The sequence below is a fragment of the Macrotis lagotis genome, chromosome 7, assembly GCF_037893015.1.
Source record: "Macrotis lagotis isolate mMagLag1 chromosome 7, bilby.v1.9.chrom.fasta, whole genome shotgun sequence".
In the NCBI taxonomy this organism is placed as follows: Eukaryota; Metazoa; Chordata; class Mammalia; order Peramelemorphia; family Peramelidae; genus Macrotis; species Macrotis lagotis.
In genome coordinates this window covers 26,166,549-26,188,357 of record NC_133664.1, presented here as the reverse complement: position 1 = coordinate 26,188,357, position 21,809 = coordinate 26,166,549, and the positions used below count along the sequence as shown (strand labels likewise).

General features: G+C 38.8%; 1 protein-coding gene across 6 annotated transcripts in view; it reads right to left on the bottom strand.

Moving 5' to 3' along the window:
• The window catches only part of NEK10 (NIMA related kinase 10), a 215,938-nt gene that overhangs the window by 9,655 nt on the left and 184,474 nt on the right, over positions 1-21,809 (bottom strand). For all 6 annotated transcript variants that reach the window (XM_074195662.1, XM_074195667.1, XM_074195665.1 and 3 more), the window contains 2 exons: positions 17,825-17,925; positions 5,431-5,541 (listed from right to left, as the gene is read on the bottom strand). In XM_074195662.1, the coding sequence (XP_074051763.1) occupies positions 5,431-5,541; positions 17,825-17,925 (212 nt within the window). The remainder of the gene's footprint in view (positions 1-5,430; positions 5,542-17,824; positions 17,926-21,809) is intronic.

Below are 21,809 nucleotides of genomic sequence, written 5' to 3'. Positions count from 1 at the left end.
CTTCTCTTATGCATCAAGAATGTTGTAAACCTCTAAACTCTCTATAAAGTCCTACACAAAATCTATTAGCCTTCCTCCTGTCTTTTCCTTATCCTGTCTCCTCCTCCTCCTCCTCCTCCTTCTTCTTCCCATTGAGATATGTGCTCATTGGCAATAGGGACTTTCTCACTTTTTTACCTCCACCTAGAAGACACATATACATATCATAAAGATTTAATGCTTTTTTCATTCATTCATTCATCTGCCTTCAGGAGCATTTAAGGACACCTGAAATTTATGGCAACTACAACATAATGGGATGGTATCCAGATAAAATAGCAAAATAGGAGGAAATGGCAGGCAGCTTGTAAATATTAAATACTTTATGGGACTCCTTCAAGGTCCTTATTTAATAAACATATATATATATATATATATATATGTATATTGAGCATTTCTACAGTCTAAACCTGAGAATATAGGAAATATAGTTGTAAAAAAAAACCTCATTTAGTTCACCACTTTCTTCTATACCTGCTTCTAAGGTCTGTGTCAATCATAGTTCCCCCACCAAGTTCTTCATCTTGGAGTTACCTCTGATTCATCACTGTTTCATCTACCCATATCATCCAAGAAGACACCAAGACCCATATTTCTATCCCTTCACATGCCTGAGACATTATGTTTCTGGCCTCCCTAAGACCATCCTGGGCCATCCAATCCATTCTACGTCCTCCTGCTGGACTAATCTATCTTAAATCCTATGTGGATCTGGAAAGCCGGAGCATATCCAGGGACATCCAGGACAGGCAATGTCCTTGAGTCCATGCACAGTGAGGTTTGCATGAAGGATCTAGTGAGGCTTAGCCTGGACAAGAAAAGACTGGGAGCTTGAAGGAGAAAGTGTACAGGCATGGAAGCTAGCCAGTATTCAAAGAGAAGGCTTATTAATCAATAAATATTTATTAAGCATTTATGATACCAGGTGTCACATTAGGAGATGGAGATGTAAAGAAAAACAAAAATAGTCTCTACCCTCAAGGAGCTCACTTTCTAATGGGGAAATAACATGCAAACAGCTACATACATATAAGACCAATCTATCCATCTAGCTCTAAAGCTCTCTATAGTAAAGGGGCTTAATTTTAGAGGAAAAGGCACTAGCAGCTGGGGGACTGGGAAAGGCCCCTGAAAAAGGTAGAAATTTGAGTTGGGACTTGCAGGAAGTCAGAAAAACCAAGAGGCAGAAGTGGATTCCAAAAAGTCACAGAGTGCACAAGAGACTGGGCTGCAGCAGGAGCTCATGGGTGCCTCCTTTTTTGGAGGGGGGGGGATTTAATATCTCCTTCTCCAGCTCATTGCACAAAAGAGGAAACTGAGGCAAATAGGGTTAAGGGACTTGGTCAGGGTCACATAGCTACTAAGTGTCTGAGGCTGGATTTGAACCCAGGGAAATGAGTCTTCCCTAGCTGCCCTATACTTTACCAAAATACTATATTTCAATTTTGAAAGGTCCTGTTTTAATGAGAATGGTGCGTTAATGATAATGACCTTCATTAAAGACCTACCAACCCTAGATAGGAAAAGCTCAACCAGATTCTGGCAAGCTGGAAGGGTCCTGTAATGAAATTCTGACTCCTTGAAGTATTGAGGAATAATTTACATTATAATGTTGTAAATTACAATGTATATTTTATAAGAAACCAAAAGCATCAAAAGACAACTGGAAATAATGAAAACTTTACTCAGACCAAAATTCATGTTACTGTATCTTGGTGACCTTATCACAAAAGAAGGGCATTGCTTGGAGCAGAAACTAATATATAAATTAGGAAGAATCCAGTTTTCTATGAGGCTTCTGAAGGAAATTGAACAGCACTTAAAGCAGGTGAAAGGATTTTGGATAGGTATTGCTGCTTTCTCTCTCCTCTATTAAGCCCTCTCTTCTAGTTTTTGCTGAATATTTTTCTCTTCTTTTACCTCTACCTTTAACTGAATTACGCTACTTTGAGAATATATATTACATTATATTTTAATAGAAAACTATGTTTATGAAAGCACCTGCTATTTCTCTTGTTTTTCCAACAGTTTTTACTTGGGTTAAAAAAAATCATGTTAGGAGAGTCATGTTTGGATAGTAGTGGTTCATATGGAAAAAGATACCTGTTTGTTTGCATTGGAGTTTAGTTTTTGAAATATTGGTGACTTAGGGGCATGGTAGCCAAGAGAACAACTCTATACCTCTAATACGGGGGTCTAATTGTTCAGAACCTGGGAAGTGACCCTGGGAATCTGACCTGGTCAGACTACTTCATGCCTCTGTTAGGTAGAAAACAGGTAATTTGGAGAGTTTCCGGAAGAGAACCAGTCCATTGTGAGAGCTTCAAGATTATGTTAATGGAGAATACAATGAAAAAACTAGAAATGATTCACCAGGAGAAGACAAGACTTGGGGTATGAAGATATGAGAGTTGTCTTTGATCTTTTAACTGAAGAGCTCTCAGGTGGAAAGATTAGACTTGGCTCCATATTCAAGGGGATAGCAAAAAGGTAGATTTAAATTCCTTATAAACTTACCCTTCTAAAAATGGAATAGGCCACCTCAAGCATCAATGAAGATCTCTGAGCAAGGGTATCTTGTTGGGTATGTTGTGGAAGGGATTTCTTCTTGGGAATGGGTTGGAGTTGGTGGTCACTTAAGTTCCTTTCAACTCAAGATCTGTGATTCATCTGGCCTTTCTAGATGGGTTAGAACTACAAGGAAAAGCTACAGCCTCAGTCAAGGAGGATTTATTTCAGGGATAAGAAGGCAGCAACCCCCTGGCCTTACTAGATAAAACAGAATTTCTATTTTTAGAATCATCGAAATCTGATCATCAAGGATTGCCCTATGGCCTTATGCCTCCAGTGGTAGAAAGACTGAGTCATTAGGGAAGTTGGTTTCAGTTAATCCAAGAAGGCAGATGAAATACTAGGGTGTAGAGAAATTTTGAATAGAGTGAGAATTCTAAAGGAAGAAGTGGAATGAGCAAGAGGACCCAAGTTGCAGTAGGACAGGTAAGGTGGAGGGATGATCAGAGGATGGGGGGGGGGGGGGCGGGAAGACAAGGACAACAGGACTTAACTCTGCCATGCTCCCTGAGTAGAACCAGACTATTGGAGAGAGATGGCTCTCATCTTCCCTACAGCTCTAGATCAGACTTAAATCCTTGATTTCATAAAGGGTTGTGACCTTCATTAGCTTTATCCTACACGTTAGGTCATTGGATTCAGAGTAGCAAGCACCATCCTCCTTCCTCTTTTAAGATGAAAACAACTCCTGTATTGGGTACTCCATTAATTCTTTCTAGCCACACCACACGTTCCATTTGTATATGAGCAAGGGAGGTAGGGGGGGTTCTTTCTTCAAGGCGTTTTTCAAAGAATAAACAATATATATATATATATATATATATATATACATATATATATATTATATACATATAATATATATATATATATATGTATATTTATATAGATGAGGCCACCTCCATTTGGGACACTCTCAAGTTACTCCACTTTCATTTATAGTCTCTTGATTAATGAAATATCATGGATCAATGGAATTAATAGGGACCTCTGGTAGAGGGGGACACAGAAAAGCTGGTGAAAAGAAAAAAAAAAGGAAAGCTCAGTGAGTTTCTTGGACCCCTAGTCCATCAGGTGTAGGAAGGAAGACAATGTTTAATTAAAGACATATGAACCACAAATGCCACCCATCCTCACAGGAGAGTAGATGTGTATTTTTGGTGGTGCAATTCTGGTGATCCAGAGTCACTCTTCCAATCTGACTACCAAAGAAATTGGAGCAACATTCCCTTTCATCGTATAATAGCAGGAATTGCTGTATTTCCTTTTAATAATGATGAGATTTTAGCAAAATACACTCTTTCCTCAGGATATTTGAGTTTCTGACTGTTTAAATTATATTTGGTGTGTATATTCCTACTGCAGAATGTAAATAGTGCTAAGTAAATAGCCGGGAACTCCTTCCCTCCTGTTTTGATCTCCCGTAGCTGGATTTCTATACCCTGCTTGCCAATCCAGTTCATGAAAGAGCTCTCTGATCTCAGGTGAGGTGATTTGATGTTGTTCATCTGCAGCAGTTTATCTGCAGTTTTGTTTATCTTACAGGACTCCTCTTTTATAGGGGCACCTGTGAAGCTAGACAAAGACAAAAACATTCCATTTCCTTTCTTTCTTTTTTTTAAATCAAAGAGTCTATCCTAGTTCCCATATAAAAAACAGCAATACACTTACCCACTGAGCTTGTGATGGGGGACAAGAAACTAAGCAAGGAAAAGCTAACTGATCCAGTTGGGAGGTTGCACCAAAAGTCTTTGGGCTTAGACTTCCTTGGGGGGACCTGTAGCCTGTAACATCCACCTCACAGGCACGGTGAAATAATGAAATAATGTGAAAAATTAACAATATTGTTAACAATAATATTGCCAATAATCATAAAAGGAACAAGCTCAAGGGGGACAAGATGGAAAGAGCACTGGACTCCTCAGTCAGGAAGACATGACAAGTCCTGTCTCAGATACCTACTAGCTTTGTGACCAAGGCAAAGCAGACAGCCTCTCTTCACTTCATTGTTTTCATATGCAACATGGGGATAATCATCTAATACTAACTCAGAGTTGTGGAGAGGATCAGCAGCGATACTATTATCTGTAGGATGCTTTGCAAACCTTAACGCTGTAAATAAGGGTTCCTAGGTTATTACGATTGTTGCTATTAGTGCATTCATTATTATTCCTTCTGTGAATGAACTCACTGCACTGCATGGAACTTGAATCTGAGAATAGGGAGTCTGGTGTTCCTTCCACAAAATGATGCCCTAGAAAAGGAGGGGCCAATCCCTGTCACTAGGAGGTCCTGCCCCCTGCTATGCTTTTCTGGGTTCTCCTACAGCTCCTCTGTGCTTTAGCTTCTCCATGTACAACCCAAAGAAGCAACCTGCCCCCACAGGTGCTACTAAGTCTCCGATCTCAGAGCAGGGGAGGACCTCATCTAATGGATGAGAACACTGGGCTTCCAAGCTGGGAAATGACTTGTCCACTGTCACAAAGCTGATCCTCTGAATCGTAGCCTAGTGAAGTATCTGAATCTTAGCTACTAACGAAGTAGGGCTGTTTTGCAATTATATTTACATAAAATCACAATTTAACTCTTCAGATTTGCTTTATCACCATAGTCTTCAAGGAAGATGAAAATACTTTTCCAGATTGATAGGAGGAATCAAGGAAAGAATTAAAAGCATTATTCTACCTCATTCCTCAAGCATCAAAGGTTCTCCAGGACTTGAGACATAGAATCAATGAAGGTATCATGGGAAAGGGAACAGGGACACCCCAATACACAGGAATCAAACCAAGGTGAGTTACTGTTATAAATAGAATACTGTACCTTTTTAATTTCAGATTTCAAGTTACAGGGATTGCTCTGTTGGCTGAAGAGGGATTTCTTGAATCTCTCAATAACCCTTCTTTTCAAATTGTGGTGCAGAGCCGGAGGAAGCTGCATGATATGAGAAAACAAGGATTACGACCTAATTGAGATCAGAGCAGAGCAGTCTTGTAGGTCTTTTGGATGGAAAAGTTTTGTAATGATAGCATTGGCATTGGCATTTCAACTTATTTCTTAGTCGACAGACTAATAATTTTTTCATGCTTCAGTCCTCAAAGAGGCCATACATACACACACTACATATGTATACACCTAACACACATATACATATATATATATATTTCATATATTCTACATATTATTCTCCATACATGCATATATAGGATAAACATGTATATTATAAAAATACATATATGTGAGTTTTCTCTATTTCTCTATTGCTTTGATTTGTCTCTAACTTTTCATTTTTTCTTAATACTATGGTGCCATTTGCCTAGGCCAAATATATTATTCCTTGATAGTCCTCAAATACCACATTCTGTCCCTTATCTTCATGCCTTTGAATTAACCCTACCCCATTCCTGGAATGGTCTTCCTTCACCTCTGCCTCTCAGAATTCCTAATTTCCTTCAAAGCTCATATCAAACATCACTTCTTACATGAAAGCCTTTAATTCATCCTAGTGTCTTTTTTCCAAAAAACATTACTTGTATTTATTCCCTCCCAGCTTTATGTAAGATCCTCTATGGTTGACATTTTTTTCATTTTAGTCTCTGTGTTCCCAGCACTAAGGGTTTAATAAATTCCTATTTGTCAATTTCCATAATATCCAAATGGGTCTTCACTAAGTCCACCCCAAAGCGAATTTACCTACAAAGTCCCATCATCATGGCACTAAGTGTTATTACATGTTTACTGGGTGCACAATCTGGAAGGGTTGGCCCCCGAGGTTCCTTTCAGTCCAGCTCTATATCTTTATAAACCAAAAAAAACTTAGTTTCAGTGTAGAGAATACTAGCCCAGAAGTGAAGAGTAAAATCAGAATTTGGACCAATGTCCTTGAAATGGTCCCAAACAATATTACTGGAAGATGACAAAGGAGTGAGTGTAAAAAAGGAGGAGGAGGAGTGTACATGGGAGAGCCTCCATCAGATGATCCTGATTTTCTGTGAAGTCAGCTTCAGGTCTCTTTATGAGAACTACAATTAAGATATTTAGGGTCATAGCCCCATCAAAGGGAAAAAAAGGCCTGGATACCAAAATGCAATGGGAAATAAAATGAAAATAGCATTGCTAAAACAGGACCTGTACCAAAAAAAGAAGAAAATCCCAGATCCTACCATTGCACCCTATTCCCTGGCAGTGCCAATAAGTATACATTGCTCCTCAAAAGAACTAAATCTGCTTCCTCTTCCATTTTATTTCCACCACTCTTTCCAATCTGACTTCTGTTATCATCACTCCTCTTACTGGCTTAGGAAAATGCTGAGTCAGACTTTCAAGTGATTACCCCATAGAAACATCAATTAATCAATCAATTAACATTTATAAAGGGTCTAGATATGCCAGTCACTTTGCTAAGCTCTGTGGATACAAAAGAGCCAAAAGACAGCTCATGCCATCAAGGAGCTTCCCATCTAACAGGGGAAACAACATACAAACAAGGGTGCACAAAGCAAGCTAGATACACAATAAACAGTTAATAAATATTGCATAGGCACTGAGTCTCCAAAGAGATTGATGATGTCAAATGAAGGGAATGTTGTGAGCTCCCTCTTTTGGCCAACACCACTCTTCAGAGCCCTGCCCATTCCTGCCCATTCCCCCCTTCTTTGTTTTACCTCACAGTCTACATCTCTGAACAGGAGGTCACACACACCACCTTTATTGCCTTGTTTCCTAATTCCTTCTCAGCCTCTTCCAGTTGGTGTTTAGTCTTATCATTAACTGGAACTGCTCTCTCTAAGCATTCTTTGGTTTTATTTTTTCAGTTCTTATTCTGTAGGATGCGGCAGAATTGACCATTTTTGGCAGAGTGGGGTTTGCCATTCCCTTCTCCACTTCATTTTACAGATGAGATAACTGAATCAAACAGAGTGAAGTGACTTGAAGTGATTTGAACTCTTGAAGTCTTTTTGACTCTAAACCCCCATTGCATCACCTAGCTGCCCCTCCATTCTCTCTTACCTTTATGAAACAGCAACAAACTCCTCTACTGACTTTTGAAAACCCTTCCTAGCCAGGCTCCAGTGGGCGTTTTCAGGGGCTTCTTCCCCACCATACTTAAGGCCTTCATGCATCCTGCCTTCTGGTCATAGAGGCCTGGGGCTATCTCCTATATGACATCCATTACCTACACACTTTTGCACAGTTTATCCCCATGGGCTTCCTCCTCACTCCCATTCTGAAGAATCAAGATTCCTTCAAAATTTAGCTTAAGCCCCACCTCCTACCAAAGGCCCATCCTAATCCCACTCATTTCTGGTGCCTTGTAGACATAGCACTAGACTTGGAGTGAGAAAGATCTGAAGTGACAAAGACCTCAGTCACTTACTAGCTGTGTGACCCTGGGCAAGTTCCTTCACGTTTCTGCTGATGTCAATTTAAGACAGCAAGACCACCTGCCTCAAAGGGTTGTTGGGAGACCCAATATTACCAAATGCATTTGTAAAAGTGTTATGCAAACACTAAAAAGTGAGCTATTTGTTATGTTCTTTATACATTTTGTTTCCCCCATAGACTACAAAGTTCATGATAGCAGGAACTAGTACATTTTTATTTGTATATGCCTATCTAGGACTTGCAGAGCCTGCTATAATCCAGATGCTTAATCACTGTCCTTATCAAATGGCTGAACACTAGGAAGGAAAAAAAAATTTATGCAAACAGATGGAAATGACATGAAATAAGAGTCATCATTATCTCCTTTGCCTCTGCACCCTAAGAACCATGGGATTTTTTCCCTGTGACTTGTCTCCCCCATCATTGTCTTCCCCTTGAAAGTAGGGATTATCTTCCTTTTCTATATGTTTTCCTAGTACTTAGTATAATTCTTTACATCTACCAAGTGTTCAATAAACAATTCATTTATTCTTTTATTCAATCAATGCTCTTTGAATGAACAATTTCTCATGAAAACAAATAGGCTCCTAAATCTCATCCTTTCACACTCCTCCTTTTACATTTCTACCTAAGTAATCTTCAAATTCCCCTATCTAAAAGACTTTCAGGGCTTTTCCATTGTCCAACACATAAACAGAAATCATGACCCTGGCATTCAAGAATCTGCCCAAACTTTTCAGTATTTTATCTGAATTTTGCCCTTTCTTTTGCTTCATAGTGTTTTGTTTGGATGGTTTTTTGTTTGTAGTTTTTGCAAGGCAATGGGGTTAAGTGGCTTGCCCAAGGCCATACAGGTAATTATTAAGTGTCTGAGGCCAGATATAAACACAGGTACTCCTAATTCCAGGGTTGGTGCTCTATCCACTGTACCACCTAGCCGCCTCCATAGAGTTTTGACTTAGGTTTTGGTTATTTTCACCTTTGTCCTTGTTTGAATTACACTGTCAACTACTTCAGAATAGGGTCTGGTTCATACAGTACAAGCAGTTTGTCAAAGTAATTGAGCTGTGATTAATGAAAGATAGAAGAAAAATAGAAATGACATGCTTCCTTTGAGATATGGGGGGAAAAAAGGAGGTGGCAGGGAAAAGTCTGTCATAGGAACCTGCTAGATAATTTCTTTTGCCAAAAATCAGATACGTCATCAACCCAAAACAAGTTGGGTAACAGCCTTGGGGGGTTGTGATATAAGTATATGAGGGGAGAAATGTGTACAATTAACCATTTCCTATATACTGAACATTCATAATTCAGAAATATATTACTTGGGAATCATCTTCTCATTATCATTCTTTCCAGAGGGCAGTATTCCAATACTGTTTTTATCAGTATAATATATTTATATATAACATATATACATAATATAATAAATTATATAAATATATATCATATAATATTTATTATATAAATATATATCAGTATAATATATTTATCAGTATAATTATAATGAGAAACCTCAAACTAACTTAAATCTGCATTTATTACTTAAAACAAGCTGAAAATAACTTAATATAAACAACCTCTTTAATCCAATTAAGATTTATTCATAGGACAATATTAGAATACAGCTCTATTAAGATTAATGATGAGAGTTAGCATTTATATAACACTTTAAGATTTACAAAAATTTTACAGATTTGATCCTTACAATAGCACCCAATCTATCAGTTATTATTAACAATTTACAGAGGAAGTTTAACAGTTATCATTAACAATTTATTGGAAGAAATTAAGGCCAACAGCTGTTAAAGATCTGAAATAAGGGATTCAAACTCAGGGGTTCTTGTCTTCAAGTTTAGCCACTGCACCACCCAGCTAGTCCATCAACATGGACTCACCACATCTTTAAGTCTTCATAAGTTTTTATATTAGAAGTCAGGCTACAATTTAAATAATTATCTGTGAAACTGCTCTTGTATTTCAGAAAAACGAACTCATTCTTATTTAGCACTTAAAGAATAATTCCAACTATGTAACACGCTTACTCTATGATTTCTAACTTATACTTGCCTTGAAAATATATACAAGGGAACCTGATAAGTGGGTGTGGATAAATCAGCATAAACTCCTTGCAACTAGAAATATAAGTCAAAGTAAGAATGTCCCACTAGTGAAAAGGTCACTGGTATAATTTTCATTGAATCACAGAATCTGAGAGTAATCTGAGATTTCAGTCATCCAGTCCAACACATTCAAGAAAGCATATACATTAGAATATACCTAATAAATGTGAACCCTTAAGGGAGCCCATACTTTTTGGATTAGATTTTTTGGGGGGAGGGGAGGTTGTTTAATCATTTTCCAGTTGTGTATAACTCTTCATAACTCTATTTGGAGATTTCTTGTCAAGGATGCTGGAGTAGTTTGCCATTTCCTTCTCCAACTCATTTGATAGATAAGGAAACTGAGGCAAAAAGGGTTAAGTGACTTGTCTGGGGTTCAGTGACTAGTACATTTAGTGTCTGAGGCCAGAATTGAATTCAGGAATATGAGACTTCCTGATTCCAGACCCAGCACTCTACCCACTGCCTCTCCATTCCACTTTGGGATGCTTCAAATCAGGAGGAATATGTTTCCCCTCCTAAGATGCCTACATTTCTCTCCTAGTTCTTCCTTCTGGGGTCAAACAGAATAATTCTAATCCCTTATCCAAATGACAGCCCTTCAAACTATTGAGCACGAATATTGTGTTGCCCTAAGTCTTCTCTTCCTTAGGTTCCACATAACCATTTCGTCCAAATAATCCTCTTATGATATGGACTCAAGGTCCTTCACATCCTTTATCTTGAAACCATTCAGAGTATCAATGGACTTTTGATACCATGGCTTCCAGAACTGATCATAAAATTTCATCTGAGTTAAGAAGAGAGCAGAGTGCTGTAGTCCCAAGGTTGCTATGTTAGCCCAAGGCTGCCTTAGCTTTTTGGTCACCATATTACAATGCAGTCTTACTGAAAGTTCAGTCCATTAAAATTCCTAGATCTTTTTCAGAACTACTTCTGTCTAGCCTTGTCTCCTCCACCCCTTATAGTTGTGAAGTTGATGTTTTTTTGTACCCAAAATATTATTATCTCTAATGATCTAGCCTGTCAAGATCCTTTTGAATCCCAGTTCTGTATTTTAGTGTATTAGTCCCCCCTCCCAGCCTTGTGTCACTTGCTAATTCCAAGTCAGTGATTAAAACTGTGAAAACTCTCAGGCCAATTCTAGATCCCAGGGACACTCCCTGGAAAATTCCAACCATTTCAGGCTAAAACAACTATTCTTCCAGACTGTCCAGCCAATGAGGTCTGTAATCACACAGCACATGAAGGATGGAGGGTAATGAATTCCTTGCTACTGGTATTTTGTTGGATCTGTTTTCGTTTTTTTGATGTTTTATATTTTATTTCTATGCTCAGAAAGCATCATTTCAATTGCTCTCTGCCTACAGCTGTCTTCTAGACAACTGGTAGGTTTTAAAAGACATAGATTCAAATTACTGTTATTTTAAGAAGGTTTATTAAAACAAAAATCCCAGACATCCCTGTTTTAAAACATTCCTAAGCCATCACCCAGCCATCTAGGGCCCCTGCTCTGATGAAGAAACCATTCGCATAGGACATTTCATAAGCTCTAACATAGGTTTTGGTTCCCAGCGAGTGAAATTACCAACAAACTCCATTCTTGGCTGGAGTCTAAGATTGTCATCTTAGTTTTGATGAAAATAGATGTCAAATCAGTGAAGACAGGGTAAGGATGTTAACATCCTACCTTTTAAAATAGTTGCTTTTACATTACTTTCCCAGAGCCAACCAGCCCGTTGCTATGGAAACTGCATCCAAAAAAGCCCTGGCAGCCAAAGGCCAGAAATCTTCGCGTGTAGGTTTCATCTGCCGGCTGTCAATCGCTCTCTGTCCCGACAACTGTGAGTAATGGCCTCCGCTCAAGTCTCCCAGAGTGCAGGCTTGGAAAGACTTCCATCAAAAGAAATCTGGCTTTGGACTCTGGGCTTTGTATCCGCCAGGGTAACAGATGCAATGTTATCAAGGAGAGACATTGTGCGGCTCTGATCTGAGCAATTAAAGCCAGGCTGATACGGAACTGTAATTTTAGACTTGGCTTCACTGCTTTACTTTAAAAGCTTCGGCTTTGTTTAGTACTGTAGGGTTAAGGTCCCCAAGAGGGATATCACTTCTTCCCATGTACAATGCTATAAACTTTGATTTTCTGCAAATATATTTTTAATAAAAAACTTAGAGCAATGAATCTTGAGTAAGGAATCATTTATTAACTCATGGCAGCTTAAGAGCCCAAAAGATGGTATTTTTAAGAATTTGACTTTAACTTTAATAATACTTGGAAAGCAGATAAAGAGACTTAATAGTACATAAAAATTATTTATTGTATATAAATTAACATGGCAGGCATAAAGAAACTATATATAAATTTAAAAACACATTTTTAATCTACTTATCAGGAGCTCAACTAGCTAATAAGGATATTTCCATTAAAATGAAGTTAAGGCACATTTTTAAATTAGAACTCACTATCTATTTAATGGAAATCCTTTTGAAATAGAAAATAATGCTTGGATATAGGTGAAAGGCAATTGCTGCATTATAGAAATGCTTCATTTACTAATTTTATAAATGGAAGAAATATTCCACATAGATGTAGTTTTCAGATAAATGAAGATTCATGGAATAAGCATTTACTAGGAACCTAGTGGGTGCCAGACCCTAAACTAAACACTTTACAAATATCCCATGTGATCTTCACAACAAACCTGGGAGATAAGTGCTATTATTTCAACCATTTTTAGGGTGCAATTCTCAATTACATGAATAATTCTAAATATAGAATTCTAAATTCTAAGGGTGTCACCCATTTTCCTGCCCTTGCACAAAGATGAACAAAGGACTTTTATGTTCCTGATGATCTGAGATTATCCTGACTACTTTATTATATAAGCTGGGTGGTCCAGCCCAGTGTTAGATGTCCCCCTGAGCCAGGAAGAACCAGGGTCCAGTCTTTTTCTTTGATGTACTAGCTGTGGGATACTAAGCAAGTTGCTTCGGCCTCTCTCTCTCTCTGTTCTAGGAAACTCGATGATTCTAAACAGCAGAAAAGGGTCGACCTCCCTTGATCTTTGGATGCCAATGACATTTATATCGAGGCCCAGGATACCAACAGCCACCCAGGTGACAGGAGCTGCTTGGACCTCCTCTAAAAGACCCCCAAATCCTGCCACTTTCTCAGCTGCTATTGCCTTCCCTCCAGGTCTCAGCGTGGGGTTCCTTCACACACACAATGGAGCTGACTCAGGATCTTGGTAAACCCACCCCAGAACAGACTGTAACTGATGTGGGCAGCTCAGAAGACCCCTCTGCTTCACCTCTCAGCTCTGTTATCTCGGGGCAACTGACATTGGGAGAATTCAGCATGACCTCAGGAACAGGGACATTGTTGAGGCTACACATCCAAGGACCATGACTCTCTGGACCACTTGCAGCAGCAAAGACAATGGGCCCAAGATATGGTCCTTGTCTTTAGCTAGACCAATAAAGAGGAGGAAGGGAAATGGAATAAGCTTTTATTAAGCACCTTCCGGGGGCCAGGCAATGTACACTTTGCAAATCTTATCTTGGGTGATAATCACAAGAAACTGAGGCAGACAGAGATGGAGTCAGCTGCACAGGGTCCCTCAGCTGAGAAGTATCTGAGGTCAAGTTTGAACTCTGGTCTTCTGGACTTGAGGTCCAGTGCTTTGGCAACTAGCTGCATGATGAACTTGGAGTCAGAAAAACTCTGAGTTCAAATTCATGGTGAGTCTTTGGACAAGTCATTTAATATATGTCTACCTCAGTTTTGGCTTCTGTAAAATAAGAATAATAATATCTCCTGCCTCCCAGGCTTTTTGTGAGAATCCCATGAAAAAAACACACGTGAAGTGTTTTGCAAACCTTAAACCCTAAGCAAATTCTAGCTATCATCACTGTCACCACCAATATCATCATAATCACCATCATCACCATCATCATCATCATCATCATCGTCATCACTATCACCACCATCATTACCATCCATAACCCATTACTTCATCATCATCACCATTATCATCACTTTTATCATTACCAACCATCATTATTATCATCATCATCACCACCACCACCACCACCATCATCGTTATTATTATTCAAGGAATTTAGTCTTGTAGCAAGACAAAGAATAGCAAAGGCAGTAAAATGTATTAAATACTTCAAAAGATGTGTGGTGTTTCAGGGTTTTAGAGGAATATCCTTATTTACTTAAAGGATATAAAAAATATCCTTATTTCTACAGACAGTGGTTATAAAAAAAGTTGTTATTTGTATAAAAATCCCTCTTCCACTGGAGGAGCTCTTTGGTATCACTCTCTCCTCATTGCCAAAGGTCCTCAGATGCATTCCTCCTTCCTATGAGCTCTAGGGGAAGTGGTCCCCATGCTGAGACACACTGCCTAGGAACTGGGAGAGAAAGGAACTCATTGCAGCCAACATGCATTTCAATCAACTAATAAGCAGATCTTAAAAGGCCAGGCACTGTGATGAGCAATAGAGGTACAAAAAGAGGCAAAAGGAGATTCCAATCTAACAAAGGAGACAACATGCAAACAGCTATACAGAGTAGAGTATACAGAGGATAAACAGGAAATAATTCCCTGAGAAGAAAGAATGAAGAGGAGTTGAAGAAGTTTCTGGGAAAAGATTTCCACTGAGACTTGGAAGGAGGTCAGGGAAGTCAGGGTGGAGGTGAGGCAGGGAGGGCTGTAGGCGTGAGGGATATCAGAGAAGGAGGGGTTTTGTATGGGGAATGACCAAAAAGTCAGTGAAGAGCTCTTGATGGGGAGTCAGATCTAAGAAGACTGGAAAGACCTACTAAGTGCTCAGCACTGCCCAACAGAGATAATGAAAAGTGAAATGGCCCCTAACCTCATGGAGCTTACATTTTCAGGTTAAAAACAACAACACAGTGTGCACATAGTAAATACAACATATTAAGAGACTGTCTGCCCAGGCCATAGAGGAGGGATACCTTGCTTGTCTGCAGCCAAGGGATGGTGGTCTGTCTGCTCTCTTTACTGTGTAAGGAAAACCCTGGGCAAAGTGCTTCCCTCTGACTGCTATCCCCAGATACCTAAGTAAGGGCAGACAAGCCCCAGAAAGAAAACCAAAGCCCTGCTCCCCTCCTAATATGTCCAAAGTGGGATTTCTGTGTCACGAGAAGCCTCTATAAAATCTGGTATGGTTCCTCTAGCTTTTTAAAAGCAATGAGGGTCCAGAATTAAACAATATGGCATATTTTGAGAACAAACAAGATGCAACAAAGATCAGAAGAAATCTGGGGTGAAATAGAAGGAGCTGAGTTCAAGTACCAACTTAAACATTTACTAGCCAGATAGCCCTAGGCAAATCACCCAAGCTCCCTGGGCCTCAGCTTCCTCATCTGTAAAATATGGGGACTGGGCAAGAAGTCTTCTGAAGGCTCTTCCATATCTAAATCTATAATCATATGAAATTTTGGTTCAAATCTCCTCTCTGACAAAGAGGACCATGTCCCTTTTTCTGTAGCTTTTTACCTCAGTTTCCTCAACTGTAAAATAGCATGACAAGGCCTGGAACCCGTATGCAAATGTATTTATTGTTATATGAGTGATTATTATCTTTCACAACTCACTGTTTTTAACTTTCTTTGTATTCCCATGCATTCAACATGGTATTTTAGGCCATAGCAAGCTCGTAACAAAAGCTTGCTGAGTAGAATTCAAATAATCTGACAAAAAAAAGTTTTTATGATTTAAGAAATTAATTTCAACCACCCACATCCCCAAGGCATTATACAAACGTGTCTTAAAAAGTCTTGGGGTAACTTTAGGGGTTTAAGGTTTAGAGGTACCCCAAGACTTCTGGGAACCCTAGTAATAAAAAGGATAATATTAATAATTCATTTGTTCATTAAAAACTTTTATTCAAGTCCAGGCTTTGTGTTAGATCTTACAGATAGATACGTTTAGATAGAATGTTTAGAGCAGGGATTTTCAATTTGGAATCCATGAATTTTAATAAATATTGTGATGGACTGCCATACAATTGATTTCCTTTATAATTCTAAATCTTTTATTCTATACAATAAAAAACACCTTAAAAGGGGGATCATGTCATTGTTGGAAGGGTTGTGGGAAATGTGGGACACTAATACATTGTTGGAGCTGTGAACTCATCCAACCTTTCTGGAGAGCAGTCTGGAACTATGCCCAAAGGGCAACAAAAATGTGTATACCCTTTGACTTAGCAATACCACTACTGGGCCTATACCCAAAAGAGATAATGAAAAAGGGTAAAAACATCACTTGTGCAAAAATATTCATAGCAGCCCTGTTTGTCATGGCAAAGAATTGGAAATCAAGCAAATGTCCTTCAATTTCGGAATGGCTTAGCAAACTGTGGTATATGTAGTGTCATAGAACACTATTGTTCTATTAGAAACCAGGAGGGATGGGAATTCAGAGAAGCCTGGAAGGCTTTGTATGAACTGATGCTGAGCAAGATGAGCAGAACCAGAAAAACACTGTACATCCTAACAGCAACATAGGGGTGATGATCAACCTTAATGGACTATATGCAATGGAGAATACCATCTGTATCCAGAGAAAGAATTGTGGAGTTTGAACAAAGACCAAGGATTCTTACCTTTAATTTAGGGGAAAAAAGCATGATATCTTATTGTCTGATCTTGCTATCTCTTTTACTTTATGTTTCTTCCTTAAGGATATGATTTCTCTCTCATCACATTCAATATGGATCAATGTATACCATGGAAACAATGTAAAGACTGATAATCTGTCTTTTGTTGGGTGTAGGGAAAGGGAAGTAAGATTAAGGGAAAAATTGTAAAACTCCATTAAAATCTTTAAAAATAAAAAGGCGGCAGGGGGGTGGTGATCATGCTTCACTAACTACCAAATGGATGTCTCACACAAAAATCCTTGTGTGAATTATGACATTTTATCTGTTTTTATAATTGAGGAAATGTGATTTCAGAGAAGTTAAGTGATTTGTCTAAATTCATATAGCTACTAAGTGCCACAACGGAGATTCAAACCCAGGCTCCTTACTACAAATCCAACACATCATGCTTTATACAATACACTATGTTTCCCGGGAAATATTATCAATCGACCTTTTTGGAATAGAAAAAAAAGGAAGCATGACACAATTTAATCTTCACTATTAAAGTTTTCTCCACCACTTTCTAAAATCAAGACAATCAATGGAACAATAAATCAATAACCATATCAATAGCCAGATGGAAAATATAACAATCGGGGTTCAAAAGCCATCAAGGGCTTGTCTGTCTCAAGCACATGTCTTACCTCTGACCAAGCTTGCATTGTAGGAGCTGCTGCAAACCCTGGTCCTTGGTAGCCCGAGATCCAAAGCAGCCACCTTGTCTCTCTCTCCCATCCTCTCTGCCAGCCTCCCATCTAAAAATCTAAATGGCTAACCATCTGAAATTCAATCTCTGTATATTTCTTTGCCATCAACAATATAAAATAACTTACAATCAAGAAACTATGAACCCAGGCTCCCTGTGCCTTCATTTCTTACCTCCTGCTCTCATCTTGTTCAGAAACTTGGAGAGTGGCTTGGTTAATAATTCACTGCTCTAGTGCATCTAATTCAACCCATCACCAGGAGAGTCACCCAAAAGCACCAGAGAGGAAGGGGCAAAACCAGGGTGGGGCACATACCTGGGTAATGTAGATGATTTTGTGCAGCTGAATTAAGATTTGCTGAATGGGATCACTGATCTGCCGTACTTTTCTCTGGGACACAGCAATCCCTGCAGAAGCTGGAGAAGATAAAGCTACAGTAAGAATAATACCTCCTGTTGCCCTTTGCAAAGTAACATTAGTGAAGACAATTTTAATAAGCAATGGGACTTTGCTGTGTTTAATTCTGTAAAGGATGTATAAAATTGGGGGAGGGATAGCAGCCACTGTCACTTTTCTAGCAAAAAAGTCCCTTAGAACAGCTGCAAGGTTTCACCAGATGGTACTACTGAATACACAATTCCTCTGTGTCCATGGGCTTGACATCACCTTGTCACTAGAATATTTAACTCTGAAAGTCCAATATGCAGAATGAGACACAGCCAAAGTGGGGATTAGTCTTGCTTGACTATGAGTATCTGTTACAAACATTTGTTGGGTTTTTATGGGGGAGGGGAGGAGTGGAAAGGAAAGACAATTTTTTAAATTTCTAAAACTTTACCTTTCAGGAAAGAAGCTGTTTAATTTCTCTTTGGGTATTTTTATCTATAATTAGTGTTTGCTACAACCACGGGTGTTCTAAGACTACCCAAGCTTTAGGTAGAGATCACAGGATCCTAGAGTTAGTATTTGCAAGGGACCTTGGAAAGGTCATCATGTCCAACCCTCTTGTTTTTAAGATGAAGAAAGTCCTGGGAAGACTGAACAACTTGCCAAAGGTCACACAGCTAGCAAGTGTCTCAGGCAGGATTTGAACTCAGGTCTTCCTGACTCCATGTCCAGTGCCCTATCCACTTCGAGGCTGGCATGATTTTCTACTCAAGATCCTTTAAAAAATTAAAAATATAACTCTTTATTAAAACAATTAAATGGTGACACTAAATAGGACAAGGGATCATGTTATACATCATTTTAAAAGAAATGCACACCTAAGTACAATGAAATACTGCCTTTATAACTTTATTGTGACATACTTTTTTCAAATTGGTTTTCTCCCCAGCTTTAACTCACTATGAATCCTTAGGTTAGAGTTAGGCCATTGGTATTAAAGTGCCAGCAGCCTGCTTTAAGTAGTCACCACAATTGCCCTTTCACTCCCCCCCCACAGGCCCCATCAGCCTTACAGCCACTAAGGTCCCATTTCCATTGCTCCAGCCCCTCCCTCAGACGCTTCCTTTTCACTATCTTGGATCATTTCTGCAGTCCAAACAGAGAGGGTAAAGACCTCCATTTTCCACCCACTCATCTTGCCCTGAATGTTATGCTTTTTGTCTCCCTATTTATTTGTTAAATTTTGCTGATATATTATTGGTTGCCTGAATTTTCCCATGTTTTCCCCTTTAGAGAGCCATCCCATATAAGAAGTTTTTTGACAAGAGGAAAAAGGGAAAGCATATCAGCAAATATAGTCAATACCACAGCAACAATAACAAAATTTACCATGCATTCTCTGCAACTTTCCCTGCCTAATGACCCACCACCTCTGTAAATGGTAGGGAGATGTAGAAGTAACATCATTACAAGTTGTTAAACATTTTTCATGGATTCAGTCATAAAATCTTACTGGAAAATACCCTGTAGTAAGAAGTGCAGCCTCCTGTTTTACATCTCTACCAGGAGCATCCCAGAGCATAAGAGACCTGAGCGGCCCTTTCTTTTTCAACATCACCTCTTGGCCTGGGAGAGGGGATTTAGTAACTGCCTCTTGGGTGGAGGTGGGGGTGGGAGTGGGAAGGGGGAGACTTCCTGCAATCTGACACCTAATTGGCCATTGTTTTCCATCTAGCAGCATCATTACATAAGAGACCCCATAAAGAAATAGGTTATACAAATCATAATTTTTAAAATATCTCCATTTATCCAGATCCATTCTTAATACAAGAGTAGTCAAACAGTTGTCAACATGGATGTTTCAATAGCAGCACTCCCTTTAGACTTTGTGAAGTTACAACAACCACATTAATAAGTGAAACATTAATATGCTGCTGATTTTAAATTTTTGGACTGTCTACCATAGGTAAGCACCTGGTTTTACAAGTTATTACTAAACTCTGAAAATGTATAAGGAGTGAAATCATGGTTATGTGTTAGAAAATGACAAACTAGTCAGTCACAAGTGTGTATCTATCAGATGCTCTAAATATAAACACAGAGAGCTAAGGTAAAGAGACAGCGGACTTTATTTTTAATGGGAATTTTGGATGTTTAAAAAAAAAAGAAAATGCAACAGCAACCTAGATTCCTGATCATTTCTTCCATCTGCAAAATGGAGGTAGACAGGAAAGATGGTCCCTACAGCTGCATCCAACTCTAAACCTATAATCCTAAAACCTCCTCCCCAGAGTCACACTATCAAGAGTGACTCAGAAAGGACTGGCAAATATCTCTAGATCAGGATGGGAGCTAGGAGGAGGGAAAGAGAGGTATCCAAACACGTGCTCACATCCTGGAGAGCTTTTTCATTTTTTTTATTGCATCTTCAACATCCAATAAAGGGTCTCCTCCTTAATAAGTGCTCAGGGATTGATTGAGTGATTCACTTAAGAACCTTGGGAGAGGATTCTTATCTCTACCAAATTCAATCATTTCAGTTACACTTGATTCTTTTATTACCCAGTTTGGGGTTTTCTTGGATACTGGAGGGTTTTGTCATTTCCTTCTCCTGCTCAATTTATGGATGAGGAAACTGAGGCAAACAAGGTTAAATGACCTGACCAGGATCACACTGCTAATGAGGCAGACGTCTGAGGTCATTTTCCTGACTCCAGTTCCAATATCATTTTTTACCCTCAATATCTCCAAAAATGACTTTTCAATGGATTTTCCTTTAAAAATGAAATTTAGGGCAGCTAGGTGGTATAGTGGATAAAGCACCAGCCCTGGAGTCAGGAGTACCTGGGTTCAAATCCGGTCTCAGACACTTAGTAATTGCTTAGCTGTGTGGCCTTGGGCAAGCCACTTAACCCCGTTTGCCTTGCAAAAAAAATAAAAAAAAAACCTAAACAAACCCCTAAAAATGAAACATAAATATATATATATATATTATATTATATACATATACATATATATATATATATACATATATTTCTCCCTTTATATTCTTTACTCTTTAAAGGAAACAAACCAATTGTCGAATGTTGAGGATAGCATAGCCTTCCTTTATCAGGATTTTACTCATTTTACCCTCAATAAATCATCAAGATGTTCAAAAACATTAGGCTTTCCTATCAGTTTGCAAGGACTACCATGAAAATTTAGCCTGAACATATGATTTTGAAAAATTTTTATTAAAACAATTTTCTCTTACTCAAGCAGGTGATCATAATTCAAACTCTTGGTGGGTCAAATGTGGCATGTTTGTGATTCATGATCCTTTTGTTCTTGCTACAAGAATTGCCTAATGAGTTTGGCCTTCATTTAGAAGTCAGTGAATCAGTCAATCAATAAACATTGATTAAGCACCTACTATGTGCTTATATAAGCTGCTAATTATGGTTTTTCTAAGAGATGCCACAGCTAGAAAATCAGAGTAACTTTTTGTGTTTGAGAAAGAGAGCCCCAGAATCCCTCCTCTGCCAGACCGGGGTGACTCGCCTGAAAAATGATGTCAATCACAGAGGAACTAACCAGCCTCTCACCCCAGCCCTGATAGCAGGTCAATCAATGTGGAAGGTGTTTGGTTTTTTAAGATATATTAACACCAGAGGCCAAATAAATGCTGGTGCATTCTACCTGTGACAGAATACTTATTGTCTGTAGAACAACAAATCCCTGCAGGGTCTTGTGACAACTTTCTTATCATTCTTTTTTATTGATGTAGGGTGATTATTTGACACTTGGTGTGATGACCTATATTCCTGGTTCTGAAGCTAGGAGAGTCCCCTGAAGCTAAGCAGTCCCTTTGATGGATAAGGATACTGAGGTCCAGGGAAGGGAAATGATTGGAGGAAGGTCACATGAAGCA